Source organism: Saccopteryx bilineata, chromosome 5 (assembly GCF_036850765.1).
Source record: "Saccopteryx bilineata isolate mSacBil1 chromosome 5, mSacBil1_pri_phased_curated, whole genome shotgun sequence".
In the NCBI taxonomy this organism is placed as follows: domain Eukaryota; kingdom Metazoa; phylum Chordata; class Mammalia; order Chiroptera; family Emballonuridae; genus Saccopteryx; species Saccopteryx bilineata.
Window position 1 is genome coordinate 34,481,185 of NC_089494.1, and position 23,036 is coordinate 34,504,220.

At 42.7% G+C, this 23,036-nt stretch overlaps 1 protein-coding gene across 2 annotated transcripts in view; it reads right to left on the bottom strand.

Moving 5' to 3' along the window:
* Positions 1-1,441: 1,441 nt before the first annotated feature.
* The window catches only part of LOC136338196 (aldehyde oxidase 4-like), a 75,333-nt gene continuing 53,738 nt past the window's right edge, over positions 1,442-23,036 (bottom strand). Inside the window, exons 23-35 of one of the 2 annotated variants that reach the window (XM_066280314.1) lie at positions 22,554-22,641; positions 22,155-22,241; positions 21,775-21,966; positions 20,106-20,333; positions 17,041-17,136; positions 15,551-15,679; positions 10,704-10,778; positions 9,794-9,846; positions 9,233-9,347; positions 8,971-9,036; positions 5,670-5,855; positions 3,184-3,351; positions 1,442-1,743 (exon numbers count right to left, since the gene is read on the bottom strand). In XM_066280314.1, the coding sequence (XP_066136411.1) occupies positions 1,690-1,743; positions 3,184-3,351; positions 5,670-5,855; positions 8,971-9,036; positions 9,233-9,347; positions 9,794-9,846; positions 10,704-10,778; positions 15,551-15,679; positions 17,041-17,136; positions 20,106-20,333; positions 21,775-21,966; positions 22,155-22,241; positions 22,554-22,641 (1,537 nt within the window). In that variant the 3' untranslated portion in view covers positions 1,442-1,689. The remainder of the gene's footprint in view (positions 1,744-3,183; positions 3,352-5,669; positions 5,856-8,970; positions 9,037-9,232; positions 9,348-9,793; positions 9,847-10,703; positions 10,779-15,550; positions 15,680-17,040; positions 17,137-20,105; positions 20,334-21,774; positions 21,967-22,154; positions 22,242-22,553; positions 22,642-23,036) is intronic. The other variant, XM_066280315.1, reaches the window with a different exon arrangement.

Below are 23,036 nucleotides of genomic sequence, written 5' to 3' on the forward strand. Positions count from 1 at the left end.
AATGTTACTGCTTTGTTGCATGGGCTGGAGGTGAGGCCTGAAGTCCTCGGGTTTTTTCTCCTTCAGAAACCCCAGGGTGTAAAAATCACTCACGGCAGAATGAGCAAAGGGTTGACCACAGTAAGAAGGTAGGCTCCTGTCTCTGCCTAGTGTTTCTCTCAGATCTTATCAGATATTGGAAGCATACAACCACGGCTTTCTTTTTCTCTTTAGTGAAAAGGGAAGACTGAATTTCTTCACTTTTAAATGAACTGTACTGGGGGATGGGAGAAACTCCCATCTATTGACTCAGGAGTTTGTTTATTTGTATAAGAAAGGTCCGATGAGTTAGTTACATCAAAGAACCTTGTTACTCTATGACAAAATATTTGAACATGACACTGCCCTCCCCCACAACTCAGACAAACCTATTTCTGGAGAACACTGTGACAAATCCTGCTTGCTGATGAAACACAGGTGAGAGCCTAAGAGTGGGACAGGTTTAAGGCTCTTGGTTTGGTCATTAAATGTCCACTTCAGACCCTCTACTCTCAACCTTTTTGACTATGAGCCCTCTTTCCTCCCTCCCAGCTCTAATCATTCTGCCTCTGCTGGGCCAGGTGGCAGTTGGGCTTATGTCTCTGCTGAGCCAGGTGGCAGTTGGGTTTGTGGGCCCTCTCTAGTTTCTGGAAATTTGCACCCTGAGAACCATGAATCTGGAGGAGAGCTTGGCTCTTTGGGGTATCAATGGGGCATGGAGAAAGTTTGACATTTGTGTGAAGAGGAGGGCAGGAGTGCCAAATGAGTTGCCGAACCCCCTCCTGCCCTGGGTCTGGGTGAGTATGAGGAGTGGGCCTGGAGGAAAGAACATCTGGACAGAGAAGAATGTCATCAAGCCTTAAGAATTTGAACTTGCTTGGGCCTTGTAATTCCTTTCTACTATCCCATTTCTCCTTTTGGAATGTGAATGTGTATCTTGTGCTTGTCCCACTATGTACAGTATTTTGGAAGCACATGACATGTTTCATTTCCTAGGTTCACAGTTGGAGAGCTATTTGCCTACATACAAGGACCTGAATTTTGGGGGGCTAGGAGCAGAATGCTGCAGTCTGACTTTTTGTGCCCTTCCCATATTCATATATTAACTCTTAACTCCCAAGGTGATGGTATTAGGAGGTGGGGCATTGGGGAGGCAATTAGATAGAGAAGACAAAGCCCTCATCTATGGGGTCAGTACCCTTATAAAAGAGACCCTAGAGAGCTCCCTTGCCCCTTGCTCCAAATCAGGGCACAGTCAGAGCATTGCAGTCTGTGAACCAGGAAGCAGGTTCTCAGCAGACACCAAATCTGCTGGCGACTTGATCTTAGACTTCCCGGTCTTTAGAACTGTGAGAAGTAAATGTTTGTGTATTCTATAAGTCACCTAGTCTATGGTATATTGTTATAGTTCCAAATAGACTAAGATGAGACCCCCATGATGCTGCAGATCTTCAATATAATGCAAATGAAAAGAAGAATTTTGATTCTTTATTATACCTTTTGGTGAAAATTCGCATCCTAAAACATGATCATGAAGTGACCAAAATTACAGAGAATAATTAAAAGATGCTAAAATTACCCTTGATGTTTGAGAGCCAACTTATGTTACTGCTCTGGTTTGAAATTTTTAAGGTCAATCATTAAATCTTATTTTCCAAGGAAAACATAAGATTAAGACACACGGATGGACCAAGGTATAAATGTTGATGGATCATCTCTGGGAATCTGAAAAAATCAAAAGAAGGAAGATAGTTTTCAAAAATTGTTGTTATATTGAACAAACAAAATAGGAACAGACTCACAGGTGCAGAGAACAAAGTGATGGCTTAGATGGGATGAGGTGTGGGGGATGGGTGAAAAAGGGGAGGTGATTAAGGTGTACAAACTGGCAGTTAAAAAATAGTCATGGGGATGTAAAGTAGAGCATAGGGACCATAGTCAGTAGTGTTGTAATAACTATGTATGTTCTAGTTATTACATCTAGTTTCATCTGGGGACCACTTTGTAAGTCATAAATGTCTAACCACTGTGCTGTATGTACACTGCGCTGTACACTGATATAATATTGAATGTTAACTGTAACTAAAAAAACAAAACAAAACAAAACAAAAAACTTATTAAATAGGTCAAAGAAGAAAATCTGTTTAATCATTGCAGTAAAATAAAAGCTTCTACAATTCAGAGCCATTAAAATTGAGAGCCTCTTGTCCCTGTCCCTTTATCGGGCCTGGAACCCGGTCATGACCCCTGAGGTGCAGCCAGCCTCCTGTAACCATGAGCTGGGAGCCACACTCCAGGGGGAGTGGAGCAGGAACATGGAAGCAGCCTGGGTCCCTTATGGCGTCATTGGGCCGCCCTGGGCTCCAGACCTCCTTCTTCTTTCGGGAAAATAAATTCTTTTTTGTTGAAAAAAATGTTGTTATATGAAATATATTGTAATTCAGAAAAACATTAATTTCTAAAAAAGAACAAGTGAATGTCCATATTATAAAATCATATAATTTTCTCATTTCTCATTTCTTTTAACCCTTGAGTCATAAATCTTCTCATTCTCATAAACAATGTTTGGGATAAAATATATCTTACTCAGAAGCCGTGTAACTTCAAAGGCACAGAGTGCAACCTAAATTTATACCAGACTCATCGAGGGCTGCAGTGAGCAGTGAATAGAGGAACAGTCTCCGGTGGAACTTCTAGACGCATCTTTAGCAGCTGGACAGTGGAATTATGTTCTTTCACTGTGTGCATAGTGATAGTTTCATTTAAATTATTTTTATTAGTGTGTGTAACAGACACTTTCTGAATAATTGACCAAATCAGATATCTATTTAATCTAATTTGATTATTGAGGTAATTAAATACATCAACTCTGTTTTGACCAAATGTTTAAAGAAATGACCTACCAGGCCCATCTGCGATTAGCACTGACCCAAGTGAGTGTGCTTCTCTGTGGGGCTGGAAAGAACCAAACCATCATATAAAGAGGTTTCCTCACTTTGCAGTTGCTTCAAGACATACAGGAGTAGCAAGTGGAGGAAGTATGAGATTTTTCACTAGACAAGATGAACCTGCTCTCTAATGTTGTCACAGTTATCCAATTCGGACCAAGAAGTGAAAACCCATGTGAGGGGGATTCCAACAGGAGCCTCTCCTCACCACACTTACCATGTCAGTAAACTGATCCCCACAAGCCATCCTAATGGACTCAGCAGTTGCTGGGCTATTTAGGGTGAAGGACTTGGCCAGCCCCCTCTCTCTTCGGGCAGCAGTCACTGCATCACGGATGGCGAAAAACACGGAGGATCCCATGAACATTCCAGCCTCACCCAGTCCCTGAGAAGGAGGGCAAAGGCCATCAGAAAGGCATGGTTCATTTCAGAAATGCATGGTTTATTTAGGACTACTAATCCGTGTTCACATGTACTCTCTCTCTCTCTCTCTCTCTCTCTCTCTCAGGCACACACTTCTGGCTTTAGAACCCCCGGAATCGAGTGCATCTGAATCGCCAGAATCTGTGCCTCCATGCCGATCTGTGCAGGGGTGGACGCCAGTCCTCTTCGGAGTAGTTAATGAAAACGCCCAGGACATCAGGACAGCGGGGCAGCTAGAAATGTCTGTACCTCTGACCAGGTCAAAAGATTAAAAAAACTTGGTGCCCTCTACTCCAACAACTTTTAAATCAGCAATTTTCAACCAATGTGCAGCAAGAATTCTTAAAACATGCAATACCTATGATCTGGACAATGGTGCAGTGGATGAAAAGTTGTCGTGGAGTTCCAGGTTTGCCGGCTCCATTCCAAGGGCACCAGCTCGACCGTGAAGGTGCAGGTTGGAGCCCAAGTCAGGGCCCATGTGAGAAGCAATCAAAGGCACAACAAAGAGTGAAACAAAGAGTTGATGCTTCTCTTTCTCTATTTCTCTCTTTCTCTCTTGTTTCCTTCCTCTCTCTCAAAAAAGAAAAAAAAAAGCAATACTTGAATATTTCACTAACTTCTTGCTGCAGCGCTCCTGAGCAAATAGGCAGGTATTGCATATTTTAGAAGTTCTTGTAGCACACCAGTGGAAAATTGCTGTTCTGGACCATTTGTGTTTAACCCAAACCACAACAAAGGGGTGTCAATTGTTGTAACTGAGCTTGAAGGACAGTGAGGTGGTTGCCTCTGGAGGGTGGGATGTTGAAGTTCTCATACGTGCTCACTTCTCAGGCCTGTGTTTGTTGCTTTTGAATGACCAGTGTGGGAGGCATTATATTTTGAAGAGTTCACCAATGCTGCTTGTACTGATTTTTCTTCTTTCTTCCTTTAAAGTATTCTGCTTGGTCTGTGTCTAGGGTCTTTCTAGAGAGATGGGACAAAGGACCCAAAGCAGATAAACTTTTTACCCTGAAGCAAATGTGGAGGAAAAGGTGGAGCTGGCAGAAGGCGGGTTCTCCTCTGAGGTGAGGAGGAGGGAGACACCTCTGAGGTGAGGAGGAGGGGACAGCAGGGCGGTCTCGTGCCCTGTGTGGAGCAGAACTGGGAGGGAGACAGCTAGACCCCGAGAGGTAGGATTTTGTCAGAACAGTCTTTAGAGAAATCCCTGGACAAAGTCTGGTGCAGAAGTGGAGATAGGGGCCATTCATGTGGAAAGTCTCACCTTCCTCCCAACATTGATCTACTCCTGAAGAAGACAGGTACTGGTAATTCCCTGAAAACCTGAGGTTAGATTGCCATCTGTCTGGCCAGATGTGGATTCAGAATAGCACTTAAGTTGGAGAAGTTTTGTTTTTTGTAGACTTGTATTTGAGAATCTTCACCATAAGTCTATATGGGCCAGTTTGACCCTCTGGTTTCCAGGGAGCATAAGTCAACACCTTGTATCAGGGGCTATCAGTGGTTACTAACACCTCAGAGAGAATCAATCCTCAGTGAGAAACTAGTCTGAAAGCCCATTTTTGACTTGGGCGGGGTGTGGGGAGAGGCTGCATGAGCAAGAAAGACTTGAGTCTGGAGGACATGCAGGGAGGGCGCAGAGAAGGCGCTGGGTGATGAAATTTGCCTACAGCTTCAGCTTGATCTCACCATGGTACTTAATCTCATGAATCTCATCACTTCTTCTTTGATTTAAATATGTTTCATGATCACTCTCAAGAGTGAAGATTCTACTTGCGCTGCTGAAGGCAGTGAGCACCACTCTACGGTGAGTTTGCTTTTCTTTTCCCATCTCCCTTTGTGAGCTGCAGTTCCAAAGAATAAGCAAATTCAGGGAGCAGTTTCATTATTTCTCGATGGAGTTGGTGGTTATGGGGCAAACTGTGCTCCCCTCCAATTCATCTGTTGAAATCATAGTCCTGGTACCTCAGTATCTTAGTATTTGGAGGTGTCTTTAGAGAGATAACAGTGAAAATGAAGCCTTTAGGGTTTCTTATAGGAAAAGAAATTAGGACACACAGAGAGACATCAGACGTGTGTGCACAGAGGGTGATCATGTGAGGACACAGCAGGAAGGGGGCCGTTGCAAGCCAAAGAGAAGACTCTGCAGAGATAAGACCTTGATCTCCGACTTCCAGCCTCCAGAACTGTGAGCAAATAATCTCTGCTGTTTAAGTCATCCCATCTGGTATTTTGTTATGGTCGCCCTAGCAAACCAATAGAGAGGTCTTGAGTTCTTACCTTGGATGAGTAGATGGCAATGGGATTTCGGGAACGCACAAGGGTGACATAGAACTCTTCTGGTATTTGAGTGACAGTGGGGATTTTGTAGTCATCTGGACTCCGAGAATAAAGCACACCTTCTGGGGAGTATTTCAGTTCTTCTGTGGTATAAAATCCCATGCCTTGGGTAAATGCTCCTTCAACCTACAGGCAATATATATATATATATATATATATATTAAAGATTTTTTTATTTATTCATTATAGAGAGGGAGGAGAAAGAGAGGGAGAGAGAGAGAAGGGGGAGGAGCAGGAAGCATCAACTCCCCATATGTGCCTTGACCAGGCAAGCCCACGGTTTTGAACCGGCAACCTCAGCATTTCCAGGTTGACGCTTTATCCACTGCACCACCACAGGTCAGGCCTACAGGCAATATGTATCACAGTATAGTATAAGCATATGATGTTGGTTGAAAAAATATTGCAATGTGATCTAAAATGGAGCTGGGAATCATAATAAGCCATTCTAGAAAGGATTGTGGGGAACCTGACAAAGTGTTCTTCAGGATCTGGCCCTTGTCATCCAGCCTGGCTTCCTCCTTAGCTCTTCTGGCCCAGGTACCCAATGGTCCAGGGATTCAACACTTGTCAAGTTCTGGGTAAGTCTGCAAGCCCCCCAGAGGCGTTCAGACCTTAACTTCTTTGTAAAGGCAGCTCCTGCTGACTGTCTTCACTGTTCCCCACCTCAGTTTGTCCACTTGGCAAACCCTTATCCCTCCTTCAAGTTCCAGCTGAAAAGTAACTGCCATTTTGGAGCCTTTTGGAGCCTCCGACCACCTGCCCCAGGTGGACTTAGGGGCTGCTTCCTCCGGGTTCATTGCATTTGAACCCCATCAGGCGGCACTCCGAGGGCATTTTCTTTGTTCACATCTTTCTCTCTCTCTCTTACTCTTGTTTCACCTTATCTCTCACCGATTGGTAAGCATTCTGAGGACTGGCTTTCTTGTATTCTGTTTTTAATAAGGGGCCTGGTACATAAATTCTCAATAAATGTCCGCTGAATTAGATGTAAAAGAAGCTAACATTAAAGGAATGTGAACTAGAATAAATGGAACCAGGACACTGTGCTATTATTGTCTGGATTTCTTTACTTCTTTTAAAAATTTTGATGGAGATTAGATCAATCTTAAATGAGGTGGGTTGGAAGAAATATTTTTATTAAGTGAAATATCTTTTTTTAAAAGCCACGGTGAGTCCTATTTATAGACTATTATGCTCTTAGGGAAAAAGGTTTAAGGTCCTGTTTAAAAGAGTATCTGCCTCAAGGTTGTATCACTGAAGGAGAGTTACACTTTGAAATATTCTTAAAATTACAGAATAAAATAAACAAATTTAAATGCTAAATTTGGATATTTCCAAATGCTTGTCCCTAAAGGAAAAGATCACAGTCCAGGAGTTCCAGTCTAACACTGGTTTTCTTTTTATTCCCAATGGGACAGATGTAGTGTTTTCCTAATTATAACATTCCCCTTGTTGCTTTTACTTAAGCTATAAAGAGGCAGGAACAAGCTGCTAGGAGGGAACAGGAAGGGGAAGGAGAGGTGGGGCTGAGTCTAGCTGTGCTGGTCTCACTTGACAGATTTAAGATGAATGTCAGGTGACGTTCAACATGCAGATTCTAAGTCCCAGCCCAGCAAACTCATGATGGAGCAGTCTGGGCCTGGGTGAGCACAAGAATCCACATTTCTGGTAAACATTATAGATGCTTTTGTTGCAAGAGTCTGAGGATTGCATTTTGAGAAACATTGAAGAATCTAAAAAATTGTTCTTTAGAAAGCCCATCGATCAATCCAGGCAAATCAGTTCCTTAGGCCTTGGGAAGGTGGGATGCTGTTGGCAGATGAAACCAACATGCCTGCTGGGTTTGATGCCAAGCTCCTAACCTGTCCAGCTACACAGGTCAACTGTGGACCAGCTGCCTCTCCTCACTGGTGGGCGAGTGTGGGGTGAGCTGATGCGGCTGGCCATTGGCCCCACTTTGAGTGACAAAGCTAGGAGGAAAAAAGAAAGCACCAACAGCTGGAAAGGTTTGAACTTAAAGTTTAAAAAATTTTGGGTGTGTTAAAAATATATTTACTTGTGAGATAAAAATCAGAAATTCAGCAAGAGGGAGAAATTGTTTTTAAGCATTTGTTTTTCCCTTATATTTCTCTAAATTGGTCATTTTGTTTAAATTCAATATTAATAAGAATGCTCATGCAGATTTATTATTATGTGTGTACATATATAATATTCCCTAATTATAAACATTTATTCACATTCATTGAAGAAAAATTAGAAGGCATCGAGAATTAATTATAAAGCAGAACAAATCATATATATTATATTTCTGCCACATATATACAACCATTGTTAACTTTCTCTTTTCTCTATTTCTTTTCTTTTTAGCGAGAGAAAGAGAGTAAGAGACAGACAGACAGACAGGAAGGAGAGATGAGAAGCATCAACTCATAGTTGTGGCACCTTAGTTGTTTATTGATTGCTTTCTCATATGTGCCTTGATTGGGGGCTCCAGCCAACCCAGTGACCCCTTACACAAGCTAGCAACCTTGGGCTCAAGCCAGCAACCATGGGCTTCAAGCAAGTAATCATAGGTTCATATCTATGACCCCAGCTTAAGCTAGTGAGCCCACACTCAAGCCAGATGAGTCTATGCTTAAGACCAAGGGTCCCCAAACTTTTTACACAGGGGGCCAGTTCACTGTCCCCCAGACCGTTGGAGGGCCGGACTATAAAAAAAAAACTATGAACAAATTCCTATGCACACTGCACATATCTTATTTTAAAGTAAAAAAACAAAATGGGAACAAATATAATATTTAAAATAAAGAACAAGTAAATTTAAATCAACAAACTGACCAGTATTTCATTGGGAACTATGCTCCTCTCACTGACCACCAATGAAAGAGGTGCCCCTTCCGGAAGTGCGGCGGGGGCTGGATAAATGGCTTCAGGGGGCCGCATGTGGCCCGCGGGCCATAGTTTGGGGACCCCTGCTTAAGACGGTGACCTTGGGGTTTTGAACATGGATCCTCAGCGTTCTAGGCTGACGCTTTATCCATGTGTCACTGCCTGGTCAGGCGTTAACTTTTTCTTGAATTTTCTTTCAATTTTTTATCTTATATTTTTATGTGTAATTAATATATGAAATGTATTGCAGAATACTTGTACCAGGTATAAACATTAGTGGAATTCTGGGACATAGCATTCTGCATGGAATTGACCAACAGTCCCTGTGAAGTTCTCTGATACCACGCACCTGCCCAATGTCCAGGGCTGGGTTTATGCTGAAAGCAGCATCCATGAAGATGTCAGTCCTAAGGAGCTGTGCCAAAATAAAATATAATATAGAAAATGTTATTCATTTAAAGTAGATCTTTACTATAATTATATACCTGTCCCTGGTTATTCCATAGGAAGGATCACGTTGATTATTATTTATAGCATAGAAAACGTGTCCATATTTGTATTCTCTGAAAACAATGAACACTGAAGATGGTGAACACCAGTGTGACCCTCACCTTGTGAGCCCCAGTCAGGCAGTCGACCTCAACCTCAGAACAGGATGCTCCATAAACAAAATAGGGGTAAGGATTACCTTCCTCCTTCTCCCAGTCCATATATGTCTGGTAGCCTCTGAGAAGAGAAATCAGGAGTGAAGGAAAGGCACTTCCCCACTAGTGGTCTGATCACCTGTGGCGCTGTGGGTCCTAGAGATGACCAGAGCTCCCGTCCCATGGCTGAAGGCCTCTTCCCCTCCCTACAAGGGGGGCACAGTGGTCAGAGTTGTAGGAGTGCCGGTGCTCACACGGGGAGAAGGTCCACTGGTGTCTGAGCGCTGCCCTGCAGCACACAGTCACTGGGATGGGTCAGAGGTGGTGTCACTCTTGGTTGGTAAATGCCTGTGGCCCCAAGGAGTGACCAGGTTTTCCCCAGATCTCCTCCCACACCCCAGGACCACGACTGGAGGGTTAACACAGGGCTCAGCAGAGCTCCAGTGCTCTGCAGGTATCTGTTCAGATCGATGAGCATATGCCATCCCTGCCCAGTGTACTCTACCCCACAGTGAAAGCGTCCTTTACTTGAAATATCCAGTAGTTGACAGGTTAATGGATTCTTCGTAGGCTGTTGCGATCTGGAAGAGATGATTGGTTACAAAGACAGATAAGTTTAGGGAAAGTGATGAAAAATTCTGTGCTATGCTTGCCCCCTGTTGTTGGCACCAAGCTCCGCACATTCACCTCGAGCGAGGTTTATGCTTTGTACAAGCCTCAGGTCATGTTCAAGCGCAGTGCTGATGGCAGCTGCTACCTGTGCTCTGTGAACCTCTACTTTTGGAGTTGCACGAAGTAAAGTTTATTATTTTAAACTTTTTTGGCTTTTTGCATTAAGGAGAAGCCAGGCCATATTTATGTAGTTATTTACACAGGCATGTACACAGGTATGTGTGTATGCACATACAAACACACACATGTGGATGTACATATGTGTATGTGTGTGCATGCATGTACATATCTTGACCCTGCCTTTTCCCCCCCAAATTATTCAATTGGTTGTCTCGGTATATTATATCAGCTTCCCTGGGTAGAGCTGGAAATAATAACACTAATGGTAATTGTAATAATTATTAAAAACAGAGTAATCCTTTGCTATTAGGACTGCTATTATCTCCATCACCCTGGTGGGAAACCCAGGCCCTGAGGCGTGGGGGAAGTGCACGTCCCACAGCACAGGGAGCCACATAGCTGGGCCAGCAGCCCGGGAGCTGTATTCTAGAGCCAATGCTGTTATCATGCTCTGAGAAGTTAAGCTCTTAACGAAGCCTCTTAATGAACACAGACATCTCTGCCGCTCTCATTTGGAAAAGCAGAGGTAAATGCTAATGCATGCTTTGTGTCTTGAATGAGCACCAGCAACCAGATCACCCGCCTAGGACTTGGGCCTATCTGGATGTGTTTGCGTTTCCCTGGCAGGGCTGATGGGAACACTCACCCAGTCCTCCCATGTTCCCTTTGGGTTTTTCCTGATGACTGGCTGAAGACGGTCCCTGAGAATTTGGCAGGCATTCTAAAAATAAGTATTTGAAATTATATCGGAAATAAAAGGCACAGGAAATAGCAAATTGTTCAATATTTAAATCAGTTCAAATGTAGACTGTCAGTTTGTGAACCTGCTTCCAAGTCCTCTAGGCAAGGTTTCTTAAACTTGAGCATTGTATGGAACCCTTTTAAATGAAACAAATATTCCTGTGGTTCTTGAATTGTTAAAATTATTATTTTTTATTTATTTAGAAAATTAACTTTAACGGGGTGACATTGATCAATAAGTGTACATAGGTTTCAGGTAAACATTTCTATAGCATTTGAACTTTGATTATGTTGTGTACCCATCACCCAAAGTCAAGTCACTTCCTGTCACCTTGTATTTGTCTCTCTTTACACCCTTCCCCGACGCCCTCCCCACATCCCTCTCCCTCCCATTCCCTTCTCCCTGAGAACCACTTCACTTTTATCTATGTCCATGAGTCGCAGTGTTTTTATGATAATGTTTACATACATGGTAACATAAGACTAGGTAGAGCCTTTTAGAATTATAGCTCTTTTATGACTATAAAACAAAAAAATCAAAATGACAAAGTGTACAGACCAATCTACATGCCAATAAAATTCAAAATCACGTTAATTTAGTTGATTGACAATGGTGTTTTCTGCAGCTACACTGCTGCTTGGAATGTGGAACAGTCCTGACCGCTGAGGCACACATACTTCTGTGTGCAGCGTGCCTGTTATGGGCCAGTTAAAGGGTCGTTTTCTCTCCACCTTTGTTGCCATTAGATTTTCATTTGCACTTTATGCCGTGTCACCACCTACTCTTTAAGAAAACATCATTTCCGTATGAAGTCCCGCTTATTGCCTTGACACAAAGTATACTTCATGGTCCCAAATGCAGACAAGGACAGCTCATGGTAGCACTTCCCTTATAAAGGGGTCATTCTGATATTGCAAACGTGCTGGTTTTTATTGAAATAAAAATAAAAATTCACGATGAAATCTCAATCCCCTGAGATTACATCTGCAGACCGCTGGGTGTCAGTGAGCCCAGCTTGGCTTCCTCTCTTAATTTAAATACAAATCTCATTACATGTGTACCCTTACCTTAATCATCTCAGCTTCTGAACACCCTACATGCCCTCTCTTGTTTCTGTGCCTCCTGTTCTATCATTGCCTCTTTGGGAAATGGCCTGTGGCTTCTCCCACAGGAGGGAGATGCCCGCACCCATAAATCTATCTCTGCTGCTTCATGCAGTCGTCAGTGACTGACCTCATTAGAAATGGGCGCTTTCCCAGACAGTGCCACATCCAGGGCAAACTCAAGTAGCACCGTTCCTGCCTGTCCAGATACCAGATGTTCCTCCTCTTATCACGACCTGACAACATATTCTTGTGCATAACTTCATGCTCAATAGCCTAATGGTCTCCTAAGATATCTTCTCACTTTAGGAGAAAATTTGTCGTTCTTTTGTGACATCTGAGCCCCCCCCCCCTTTTTAAATTTTTTGTTTATTTATTTTACAGAGACAGAGAGAGAGTCAGAAAGAGGGATAGATAGGGATAGACAGACAGGAACGAAGAGATGAGAAGCATCAATTATTAGTTTTTTCGTTGCGACAACTTAGCTGTTCATTGATTGCTTTCTCATATGTGCCTTGACCGTGGGCCTTCAGCAGACCGAGCAACCCACTGCTTGAGCCAGCGACCTTGGGTCCAAGTTGGTGAGCTTTCCTGAAACAAGACGAGCCCACGCTCAAGCTGGAGACCTCGGGGTCTCGAACCTGGGTCCTCCGCATCCCAGTCCGATGCTCTACCCACTGCGCCACCGCCTGGTCAGGCTGAGCTCCTTTTTGTGTGTGGAGTATCTTTCGCCTTATATTCCTTAGGGACTTGTTTTTCCTTGTTGAAATGAAACTCCAAGTCTCAGACATTAATTTTTATAGCTTTTTCTGTGTTATAGAAAATTTCAAAATACACAGAAGTAGAAAGAATAGGACAATTTCCCGCTATACCTTTTATCCGGCTTCAGCAATGAGCATTTATAGCCCGAGCAGCCTGTGCAACCTCTTCTTCCACCTCCCTCCCTTTTACTCTCTGTGCTCCAGCCACACTGACCCCTTGCAGCTCCTCAAGCACAGGGGGTGAGTTTCTGCTACTAAGCACCCACACGGATGGCTCCTTTTTTTTCTGCATTGAGGACCAGGCTCAAAGGTCACCAATCAGTGCGTGGCCTGGTTTCTCTGCTGCCCCAGCAGGCCACGCTAACATTTGTACTTTCTCTTTCCATAGCTTCTATTATTTTGATTCATGACCCCTGCCATTATATATTTTAAAATTTTTTCTTTATTATTATTTCATGCTTTATTAGTTATTGATGGGAGATTAAAGGACTCTTTCTGACTTTTACGCTAAGGATGAGATTGGCACAATAGGTGACAAATAGAACTTATTCCAAATGGGGGTTCTCTACCTTCTAAGCAGATCTTGCAAATAAACCCACAAGCTATTCCTCACCCACCTCAGTGGTATCAAAGAGTTGAAACTGAGGAGACTGAAAGGTTAGAATTAGGGAGAAGATTCCACCGGAAATGGCTGTTGGTGTGCCGGGATCAACTTCTCAGGGAGGAGGGGCAGGAAGGGCTTTCTCCATCTCAAGCCCAGTGAGAGACACAGCAAAGCTACCCAGAGAGCTTGACAGGAACTCCCTGGAGTTGGGGTACCCTCCACACCTGCATCTTCTTCTGAACACAGACTATAGGTGAGAGACAGCCTGCAGCAGCCCAGGCTGGTCGAGGACCATCTCTGGGCAGAGGGATGCTGTATCCCGGACGGCCTTCAAAGGGGCAGGTGTCTGAGCAGAACCTGTGGTGTGGGTGCTGTGTGGGCTAAATTTTTCTATATTATTGAATCCTCTATATTTAACCATTTCAACTTAAGAAAAATTTATAAAGGCAAAGCCAAAATGGAATCATTTTTTTTTAATTTCCTGCTCTCTCTACTTTGTGGTGTTTAACACTTAGTCCTTAGACATAAACATACTAATGCTTATTGATTTACCTGGTCCATTAAGTGTTGCATTTGATTTGGAATTATTTCAGATTTTTCTAAAAGATATTTTTCTTTTATAGACATTTCCTGGTCTTTACTCCCATATAAATGACTTAGAATTTAAAAGAATTCTGGGATCTGAAATTAATAGCTTCATCTTCCTCACGTGATGGACAGTCTATGTCAAGGCTAGAGCCGCTGTTGTCTTTGCTGTCATCAAGACCTTAGCATGTTTCCTTTGAAAATCTGCAGCTATGGTTGACTGACAAAGAATCTAGAGCCTTGGGAAGTCTTATGGAGCCTCAAAAGCTCTTCATAATCAACCCATCACGGAAGCCCATCGAAGAGCTGCAGGCCTGAAGAGCGTTCAGACAGAGGACAAGCTGTCGCTCCTTTCCCTACAAGGAGCACTCTCTGAATTTGCTGGACACAGCTTTGCCCTCAGACCATTGGAGGGCCGGACTATAAAAAAAACTATGAACAAATCCCTATGCACACTGCACACATCTTATTTTAAAGTAAAAAAACAAAACGGGAACAGATACAATATTTAAAATAAAGAACAAGTAAATTTAAATCAACAAACTGACCAGTATTTCAATGGGAACTATGGGCCTGCTTTTGGCTAATGAGATGGTCAATGTGTTCCTCTCATTGACCACCAAAGAAAGAGGTGCCCCTTCCGGAAATGAGGCAGGGCTGGATAAATGGCCTAAGGGGGCCGCATGCGGCCCATGGGCCATAGTTTGGGGACCCCTGTTCTAACCATTAAGTTATAACTCCCCATTTGCCCCTCATCCTGACTGCTGGCACCCTCTAGTGTCCAGATTTTGAAAGTTCCCCATGTATAAGGGCTTCCTGCAAGGGGTGAGGTGCCTCAGTAGAAAGAGGCTGGGAGTGACCTGGGGCTAGGGCGGGGGTGGACAGGTTACAAGTGGTTAAATCCATAGGAGAGGCACCGCCCATATCATGGTTGTTCTGAGAGACTGTCTAAGGAGCTCACAATGGCATCCACAAGGGAAGGCGTCCAATACAACAAGGCCAAGTGACACTGAGCCAGCCAAGAAAGTTCTGCCTTTCTTCTGTGCTCTCTTTCCTGGACTTCAATGATTTTATTTATTAATTTTACAGAGAGAGGAGGGGGAGTGAGAAGTACTAAGTATTAGTTGCTTCAGTTTAGTTCATTGTTTACTTGTCATCTGTGACTTGACCAGGCAAGCCCAAGGTTTCGTACCAGCGACCTCAGCGTTTCAGGTTGGCGCTCTATCCACTGTGCCATCACAGGTCAGGTTCTTCCTTCGATTTTACAAGGATCTGAAATGAAGGCTAAGGAGCTTGTGTGTGTGTGTGTGGGGGGGAGTGCAAGGAAGGAAATGGAGAGACGCTCCCCACCCCCTTTCTACCTGCAGGCCCAAACTGCAAGCTGAAATATGTTTTGGAATTTAGGACTAGACATTTTAATTATTGAATGAGATGTTTATGCAAATAAATGTGATCAGTGGGGTTTTAATTATCTTAGAGTGGTTAGAGGAATGCCAAGTAGATTTTATTTAAAGGGATAGATGAAGAAGCACACACAGGGAGCTTCAAACATTTGAAGTCTCAACCACTTAGCAGAGTGACCTAAAACCAGCCACTTGACCTTTCCTGGCCTCAGTTTCAGTTCCCGTATAAGAAGGAGTGGGACAAGGTTATTTCCATCACTGTCACTGGATGACTGAGACATGAAAGAAAAGTCACCTGCACTGCTCTCCCGAAGATGTCTGCTCCCATGGATGCTGCTGTGAAGGTGGCATTGGGCACCGTGACAGTGCTTGTTTCTGACAGGTGTATATACGACATGGGGATGTTCAGTTCTCGACTAGCCACCTGCCAGAAGCAGAAAAGAAACATTATTGATGTCATTGACTCTGAGTCTCCCTCCTTGCAAATTAAAAACTTTTACATTCTCTCTGTCTTTTTCTCTTTTAGGAAGATGGGGGTGGGGAGAGACAGACATACAGACAAACAGACAGGGACAGATAGACAAGGAGAGAGAAGATAACAAACATCAATTTTCATTGCGGCACCTTACTTGTTCATTGATTCCTTTCTCTTACAAATCTTCACTGGGAGGCTCCAGCTGAGCCAGTGACCCCTTGCTCAAACCAGTGACCCTGGGCTCAAGCCAGCAATGTCGGGTTCATTCCAGCAAATTTTGGGCTCAACCCAGTGTCCATGGGGTCATGTCCCTGATCCCACGCTCAAGCCGGTGACTTCAGGGTTTATACCCTGCTTTATGCAGTGTGAAACCACCTGGTCAGGCTACATTCTTTTTTGAACAGAGTATAAAACCTGCCTATTCATTCAGCATGAACATTTAAGGTAGCATCTTGGGTCTTATATGTAGACTATGAGTTTAAAATTTTTAAACGGCACTGTGAAAGATACCTTTTCAGAGACAGGTGGCCAACTATGTGTTTACTTTCATACCAGTTTCATAGAAGCCACATGTCAGTACGGTCACCCTGGGACATCTGGTTTAGTATGACACATACAAGCCAGGCTGAGGTCCCAGTCTTACTGCTTTACCTTCATCTTCTCCTCATGGTTTAGAGACACTTAGCAGATTAGATTTTTCATGGGACACTTTGTAGAAACAAAGGTTTTATTTAAAAGAAGCAAGATCTGGCCCTGGCTGGTGGCTCAGTGGAAAGAGCACTGGCCCAGCGTACGGACCGCTGAGCATATGGATAACCTGTGTTTGATTCCCGGTCAGGGCACACAGGAGAAGTAGCCATCTGCTACTCCCCCACCTTTCCCCCTTCTCTCCCTAACCCCTCTGGCAGCTAGTGGTTTGATTGCTTCAATTGTGGCCCTGGTTGCTGAGGATAGCTCCATTGGAGCACATCAGCCTAATGAAGATTTGAATTAATATTGTATAGCTTTCGGCAGTTGCCATAAAGATAAAAACTAGTTTATCTTTGAAAACTGAAATCACAGTTCTCAGAAGACTTATGGACTTGGTGCTTCAGAGTGCAGTCAGGACACTATAACATATTTTCTCAATTTCATCAGCTCTCTGTATTCTTATGTTCCTGATATTAAAATGAATCTTATAATTGACCTGTGTAATGGTATTTGGTGTAATGGTATTTCTACTGCTCAAGAACAACAACAACAAAAGCCGGTAAAACTGACTGTACAGAGTTATACTCTTCCACAGTAGAGAAAATGGATACTTATCTCACCTGGGCCATTTTGGTGTAGAGGCCTTGTCCAATTTCACAGCCTCCATGAGTCAACAAGACAGAGCCGTCAGTATAGATGTGGACGAGAGCAGCGGCCTGTTGGGGATAATTGTAATACCAGTGTGGAAACCCATACAGCCAGATATTGCTTAGGTTGCCAGATGAATGGTTTGCTTCACTGAGTCACCTTCTTGTTGTTTATACTGGAGAATAAAGCCATTATTGTTGGCCACAGACAACTCTTTTCAATGACCCCAGACTTGAACACCACCACTGTAGATCAAAGTGGTGGCTCACCTCCACTCCCACCATCTCCTGCTACTGGAGGCCTTGTGTGGTTGCCTCGGAAGCTACCTCCCCAAAGCACCACTCATAGAATATTTTATTATTCTTTCTCCTTGAACTCAAAAATTAATTTTAAAGCAAATGGAACCTGTATATGTAAATTTCCAGGCAAAGTCTCCACTGGATCCTAAAGGAGCTGGAAGAAATTTGAGATGTTTTAATAGTTTACAAATGCTGCTCGACTTCAGAGCCAAATTCCAGTTTGGTTTAATGTTGGAGGTGGAACCACAATACCAATTTTTGTGTGTGTGACAGAGACAGAGAGAGACAGAGAGAGGGACAGTTAAAGACAGACAGACAGGAAGGGAGAGAGATGAGAAGCATCAATTCTTTGTTGCAGCACCTTAGTTGTTCATTGATTGCTTTCTCTATGTGCCTTGACCGTGGGACTACAGCAGACTGAGTGACCCCTTGCTCAAGCCAGCAACGTTGGGCTCAAGCTGGCGAACCTTGCCCAACCAGATGAGCCCACGCTCAAGCTGGTGACTTTGGGGTCTTAAACCTGGGTCCTCCGCACCCCAGTTTGATGCTCTATCCACTGTGTCACTGCCTGGTTGGGCCTAACACCCCCTTTTTTTAAGCTCCCAAGTGATTTTGATGATTTGCCATATTTGGAATCAACAGATTTAGTCCCAATTCTTCACGTTGTATGTGAGGGAACAGAGGCCTAAAGAAGAAGAGGCGTGGCTAAACCCAGTGCCTCGTTTGTGGTAAAGTCAGGAATGGAGCCCGCAAGTCCTAACTTGAGCTCAGAGTCCTCCACATCTACGCTCTGCTGCCTCCTTCAGATTCACGGCTGTTGTCCCTCTCTGCGGCTGGGCGTGAGGCTCCAGTAACCAGACTGATTAGAAAGAGAAGGAGGAGGCTGCACTTTGTCCAGTGGTTCTGCAAGTCTTTAGAACTTGTCTTTAGAAATCCTCATCACATGCTCATGCACACGGCCCAGAACCCTGCATCTCCCCTCTGGGAACCTCCATCCTCCTGGTGATGCCTGTGTTCTTACCACTACAAATTCAAAATATCAGCTAGTTTAGCTACACCTTTCTCCTGGACGTAAGACTTATAGTCTCAGAACTAGCAAGGTCTCTAAAGGAACTTTTAAAGTTGGTATTTTCATCTCATGATCACCTAACAAGAGTAATAGATGAGCATATTTAACGGTAATGGCCACATGCTTTCAGAGCCCACGTTAGACTTTATGTAGATGATTGTATAAGTACCTAGGAGGACTACTTTCATGGGTGAGGCATATTAGAGACAAGAGCTAGGACAGTGAGTCATCACACCTTACACAAACACTTAAGATTAAGACTTAGAATCACTCGAACTGCAGCAGCAGCCAGCAGCCAGGACCACTATCCTTTGTGAGTGAGGGTTCAGTTTTGGAAAAGTAACATCACCCACCATATTAACTTAATGTTACTATATTGAAGACTACTGGCATTTTTGTACTACTTTTATATAATTTCCTAATTCATTAGTGTTTTGTAGAGATATGAGAGCTAAGAAACTTATTCTTTGTGATTATACATAGCAATAAAAGAACATTAAAATAAATAATTTAAGCAGTGTTGGGAGTCCACAGAAATTTTCTTTTCAATTGGGGTTTGAATGTTATTCTGGCTTCAGAAATATTCCCGGGTAAAGAAGTACTGATTATCTGCTCCAGGCATGAAGCACTTCTGACCTCGCCCATCCTCCGTATCATTTTGCTTTTGACCTGGTTAGTGGAATCCAAGGAGTGACCAGAAGGTAATTTTGGTAAGAGACAGTTTAGGCATTTCTCACTGACACCATGAGGGGACCTGTATTTATTTTTTTATGTAGGTTTGTTTATGGGGATATTTCAGAGATTGATGGGACTAGAAATAAGTAAGTAAGTTAGTAAATGGTAGAATCAGAAACAGAAACTCACAATAAACTGTTTAAGATAAAACTAAAAAGAGGCCTGACCTGTGGTGGCGCAGTGGATAAAGCGTCGACCTGGAAATGCTGAGGTCACCGGTTCGAAACCCTGGGCTGGCCTGGTCAAGGCACATATGGGAGTTGATGCTTCCAGCTCCTCCCCCCTTCTCTCTCTCTCTGTCTCTCCTCTCTCTCTCTCTGTCTCTCCCTCTCCTCTCTAAAATGAATAAATAAATAAATAAAGTTATCAACTATAATTAAAAGATAAAAAAAAAAAAATTAAAAAAAAAAAAAAAAAAAAAAACTAAAAAGAAGGCACAGTAGTCATGAAGCCTCAGAATTATAATTCCAGGTTTCTGTGTAAATAGAGAAGCTCTGTCTATTCTCATGTGTTTTGAAAAGCTCTGTCTTCAAATGACCTTACTGTTGTCACTAAGGAATTATGAATGAGAGAAAGTGATCCTCTTTTCCCAAAAATCCTTTCATGGACCCCATACCTCAATGCTCATGTTTGGAGCCCTCCCCAAGGCCAGACCCCCCTGAGCTGGACTATATCAGATGATTGCTCTCTGAGGTCCCTAGCACTGTGTCACACCAGGTCTTCCCTGATACTAATGGTCTCTGATGTTTGTCTGAACCCATTTTGTTTTCTCTCATAAGAAACTCTCCTAGTTTTTTCTTTCTCCAGAGAGGAAGACACCTCATTTCCATGTCTGGTGGTCATGTCTGCTAGTGGCTCATAACAGCCTTTTTCTAACAGCTAACCATGAAGGGAAGAAGAGCTTTTTTTGGGAACTCATCTCTCATAACCTCACCTGATTGTAGTAGGTCTTGGGCATTCCAACAGTAAATTTCATGGGGACCACGGCAAGTCCCCTCTTCTTCCAGTAATTATTTTTGTTAAATTCCTCAGCATCCCTTTTCCTAGCATAGAAGGAAGATTTCTCCAGACACTCTTTCCAGCATCTTCGCAAGGGCTCTGGATTAAATATTTCCTTGTAGGCTGTTTTGCTAATTCTCTTATACATGTTTATTTCTTTAACCTGTAAGAAAAAAAAGCATTTCAAGGATATAGGGTATTCCATATGTGAAGCATGTGTTTTTGTTATGTACTTGATATAAAGAAAGTCTTTCTTAAAAAGGAAACAATTATTTAAATGGTTGTAAATATGCAAGTGCAGATGTAACTATGTAAACTTAATGATAACAATAACAAAACTAGTACTGAACACTATATATGCTCCAGGTTGTATACTAAGTATATTATCTCAATCAACCTTATAATTACCCTGAGAAATAGTAGGTATTTTATGAGTGTTGTGAAAAATTTTGTTAGTGTTGAGACAATTTTTTTGAATCAAACGTTTTTTTTTGTTTGGTGCTTTTTTTTAGTGAGTGAGCAAGAGTCACAGACAGAAAGAGGAAGAGACAGGGGCAGACAGAGAGAGAGAGATGCGAAGCATCAACTCATTGTCGCAGCACTTCAGTTATTCATTAATTGCTTTCTCATCTATGGCTTGACTTGTGGGCTCCAACTGAACCAGTGACCCGTTGCACAAGCCAGTAACCTTAAGCTCAAGCCAGAGACCTTGGGCTCAAACTAGTGACCTTGGGCTTCAAGCCAGCAACTTTTGGGCTTAAGCCAGGGGTCATGTCTATGATCCCATGATCAAGTCGACAACCCAGGGCTCAAGCTGGTCAGACCATGCTCAAGCCAGGTGATTCTGTGCTCAAGCTGGTGACTTTGGGGTTTCAAACCTGGGTCTTCAGCATCCTAGACCAACACTCTATCCACTGTGTCATCGCCTGGTCAAGCCTGGCTCAAACTTCTACACAATGTTTTTTATTCTTAACTGTTTTCACATTGGCTCCTCAAAATCTGAACTGTGGTAGAATATTTGCACAAATGGCTGTAATAACACCAATCTTCCAATACATGCCCTTGGGTGGTTGCACACTAACTTTGGAATTGGTGCTGTGACTTGCTTTGGCAATAGGACAACACATGCAATGCAGGCGTAGACTTGAAAAGTGCTCATGCACTAGGACTTGCCATGTTCTTTCCACTCCTGGAAAATCTATGAATCACCATGAGAACTAATCTGGGCTGGCCTACTGGAGGATGAGAGACCCGGGGGAGTAGATATTAGCCTTCCTAGCTGAGATATTGCTTACACTAATCAGTGAATGACCATTAGACATGGAAGTGAAACTGTCTTAAACCATAAAACTCTAATTTAGCTGACTCAGATCAGAAGAGCTACCCATTTGCTGACCCAGAGAATCAGAAATAAATACTATTTGTTATTTTAATCCACTAAGTTTTTGTTAACTTGTTAGATAGCAAAAGTTTACTGATACATAAATAATATACTTTATTTCTTTGAATCTTACAATCTGACACAATTTTATATGTAGGTGCTCAAGATATATTGGAACCAATGATGTCAGAGTTTAGTTAGGGGATTTCACCCGATTACCTACCTCTTCAGGGAGTAAGTTGCATTGAGACGCCACAGCAGTGATGTAAGTTTCAACTACCACTGAAACTTGGGGAAAGCCAAATCCTCGGAAGGCAGTGTTGGATGGCAAATTTGTTCTGCAAGCCCTACCTCGGCACCGGTAATTAGGAATATAATATGCATTTTCAGATCTCAGCACGATAAAGTCTATCACCTAAATTAAAACAAAACAAAACAAAATTTCACATCTATCAAATATTCAAAACCACTTATCTAAATTTTATCTCTAATGCAAGCCCTTCACAGAATGTATTCAATTTATAAGATAAATATTCATGCAAATCAAGTATGGCACACACAACTCAACTGGTAACCTACAGGAAGGACATATTTCTTATTTACCGTCTCAGACTCATCAGGAGTGCACCCTCCATTGATATAAAGTTCAAGATCAGCAGCCTTGATTACTCCATTGTTCATGAATCCAATCTGCAAAGTGATATAATAAAACCATTTTCTTAGTAGTCTTTACACCAGACCATGCTGTATACAAATACATCTGATCAGAACTGTCAGTCCGTGCATAGCTAATGAACATGACTGGATGTGACACTGAACAGAGGAACACTGAGGATGGTACCCAGGCTGACCATATGACCCCAACAGAAAGTTCTAATTAGCTTTAGTAGCATCCAAATATCCTCTTCAATTAGTATGGTAGTTAGTAATTGTCTTTACTATTGGATGGTTATCACTGGACAAGGTTGTAGGCAATTTCCTGGCATTTTTGTTCTCACTCACTTTGTATTTTCCGAGGAGTGGGTGGCGGCCAGCAGTTATCAGCATGTCATCACCACGCTCTAGAACAAACCGGATTGGCCGGCCAGTCCTACAGGAAGTGACTCTGTTAATACATTGATGTTTCATAAAGTTGTAGAAATATGGAGAAGGTGAAAGGGGACTGGAAATAGTCTAGCTTAGTGGTTTTCAGTGGGGGAAGTAACATATCTTAAACATTTGTTGTGACATTAAAATGTAAAAACAAACAATTACTATTATCATCTAGTTTAGTTGTGTCTGAGAATTTTGATGTTGAAATAATACATTTTTTGCTTACAAGTTACTTTACTTTTATTTTTTTTACATCAAATTAAAGCATTGTTTAATTATGATGTCACTTTGGATATTAAAGTGGGCATTAAAATACTGGCCATAGGGGGAGTGTGAGGCTGAAAGGATTGAGAACCAATGCTCTGTTGAGCTCTACCCCCTCTCGTTCACACT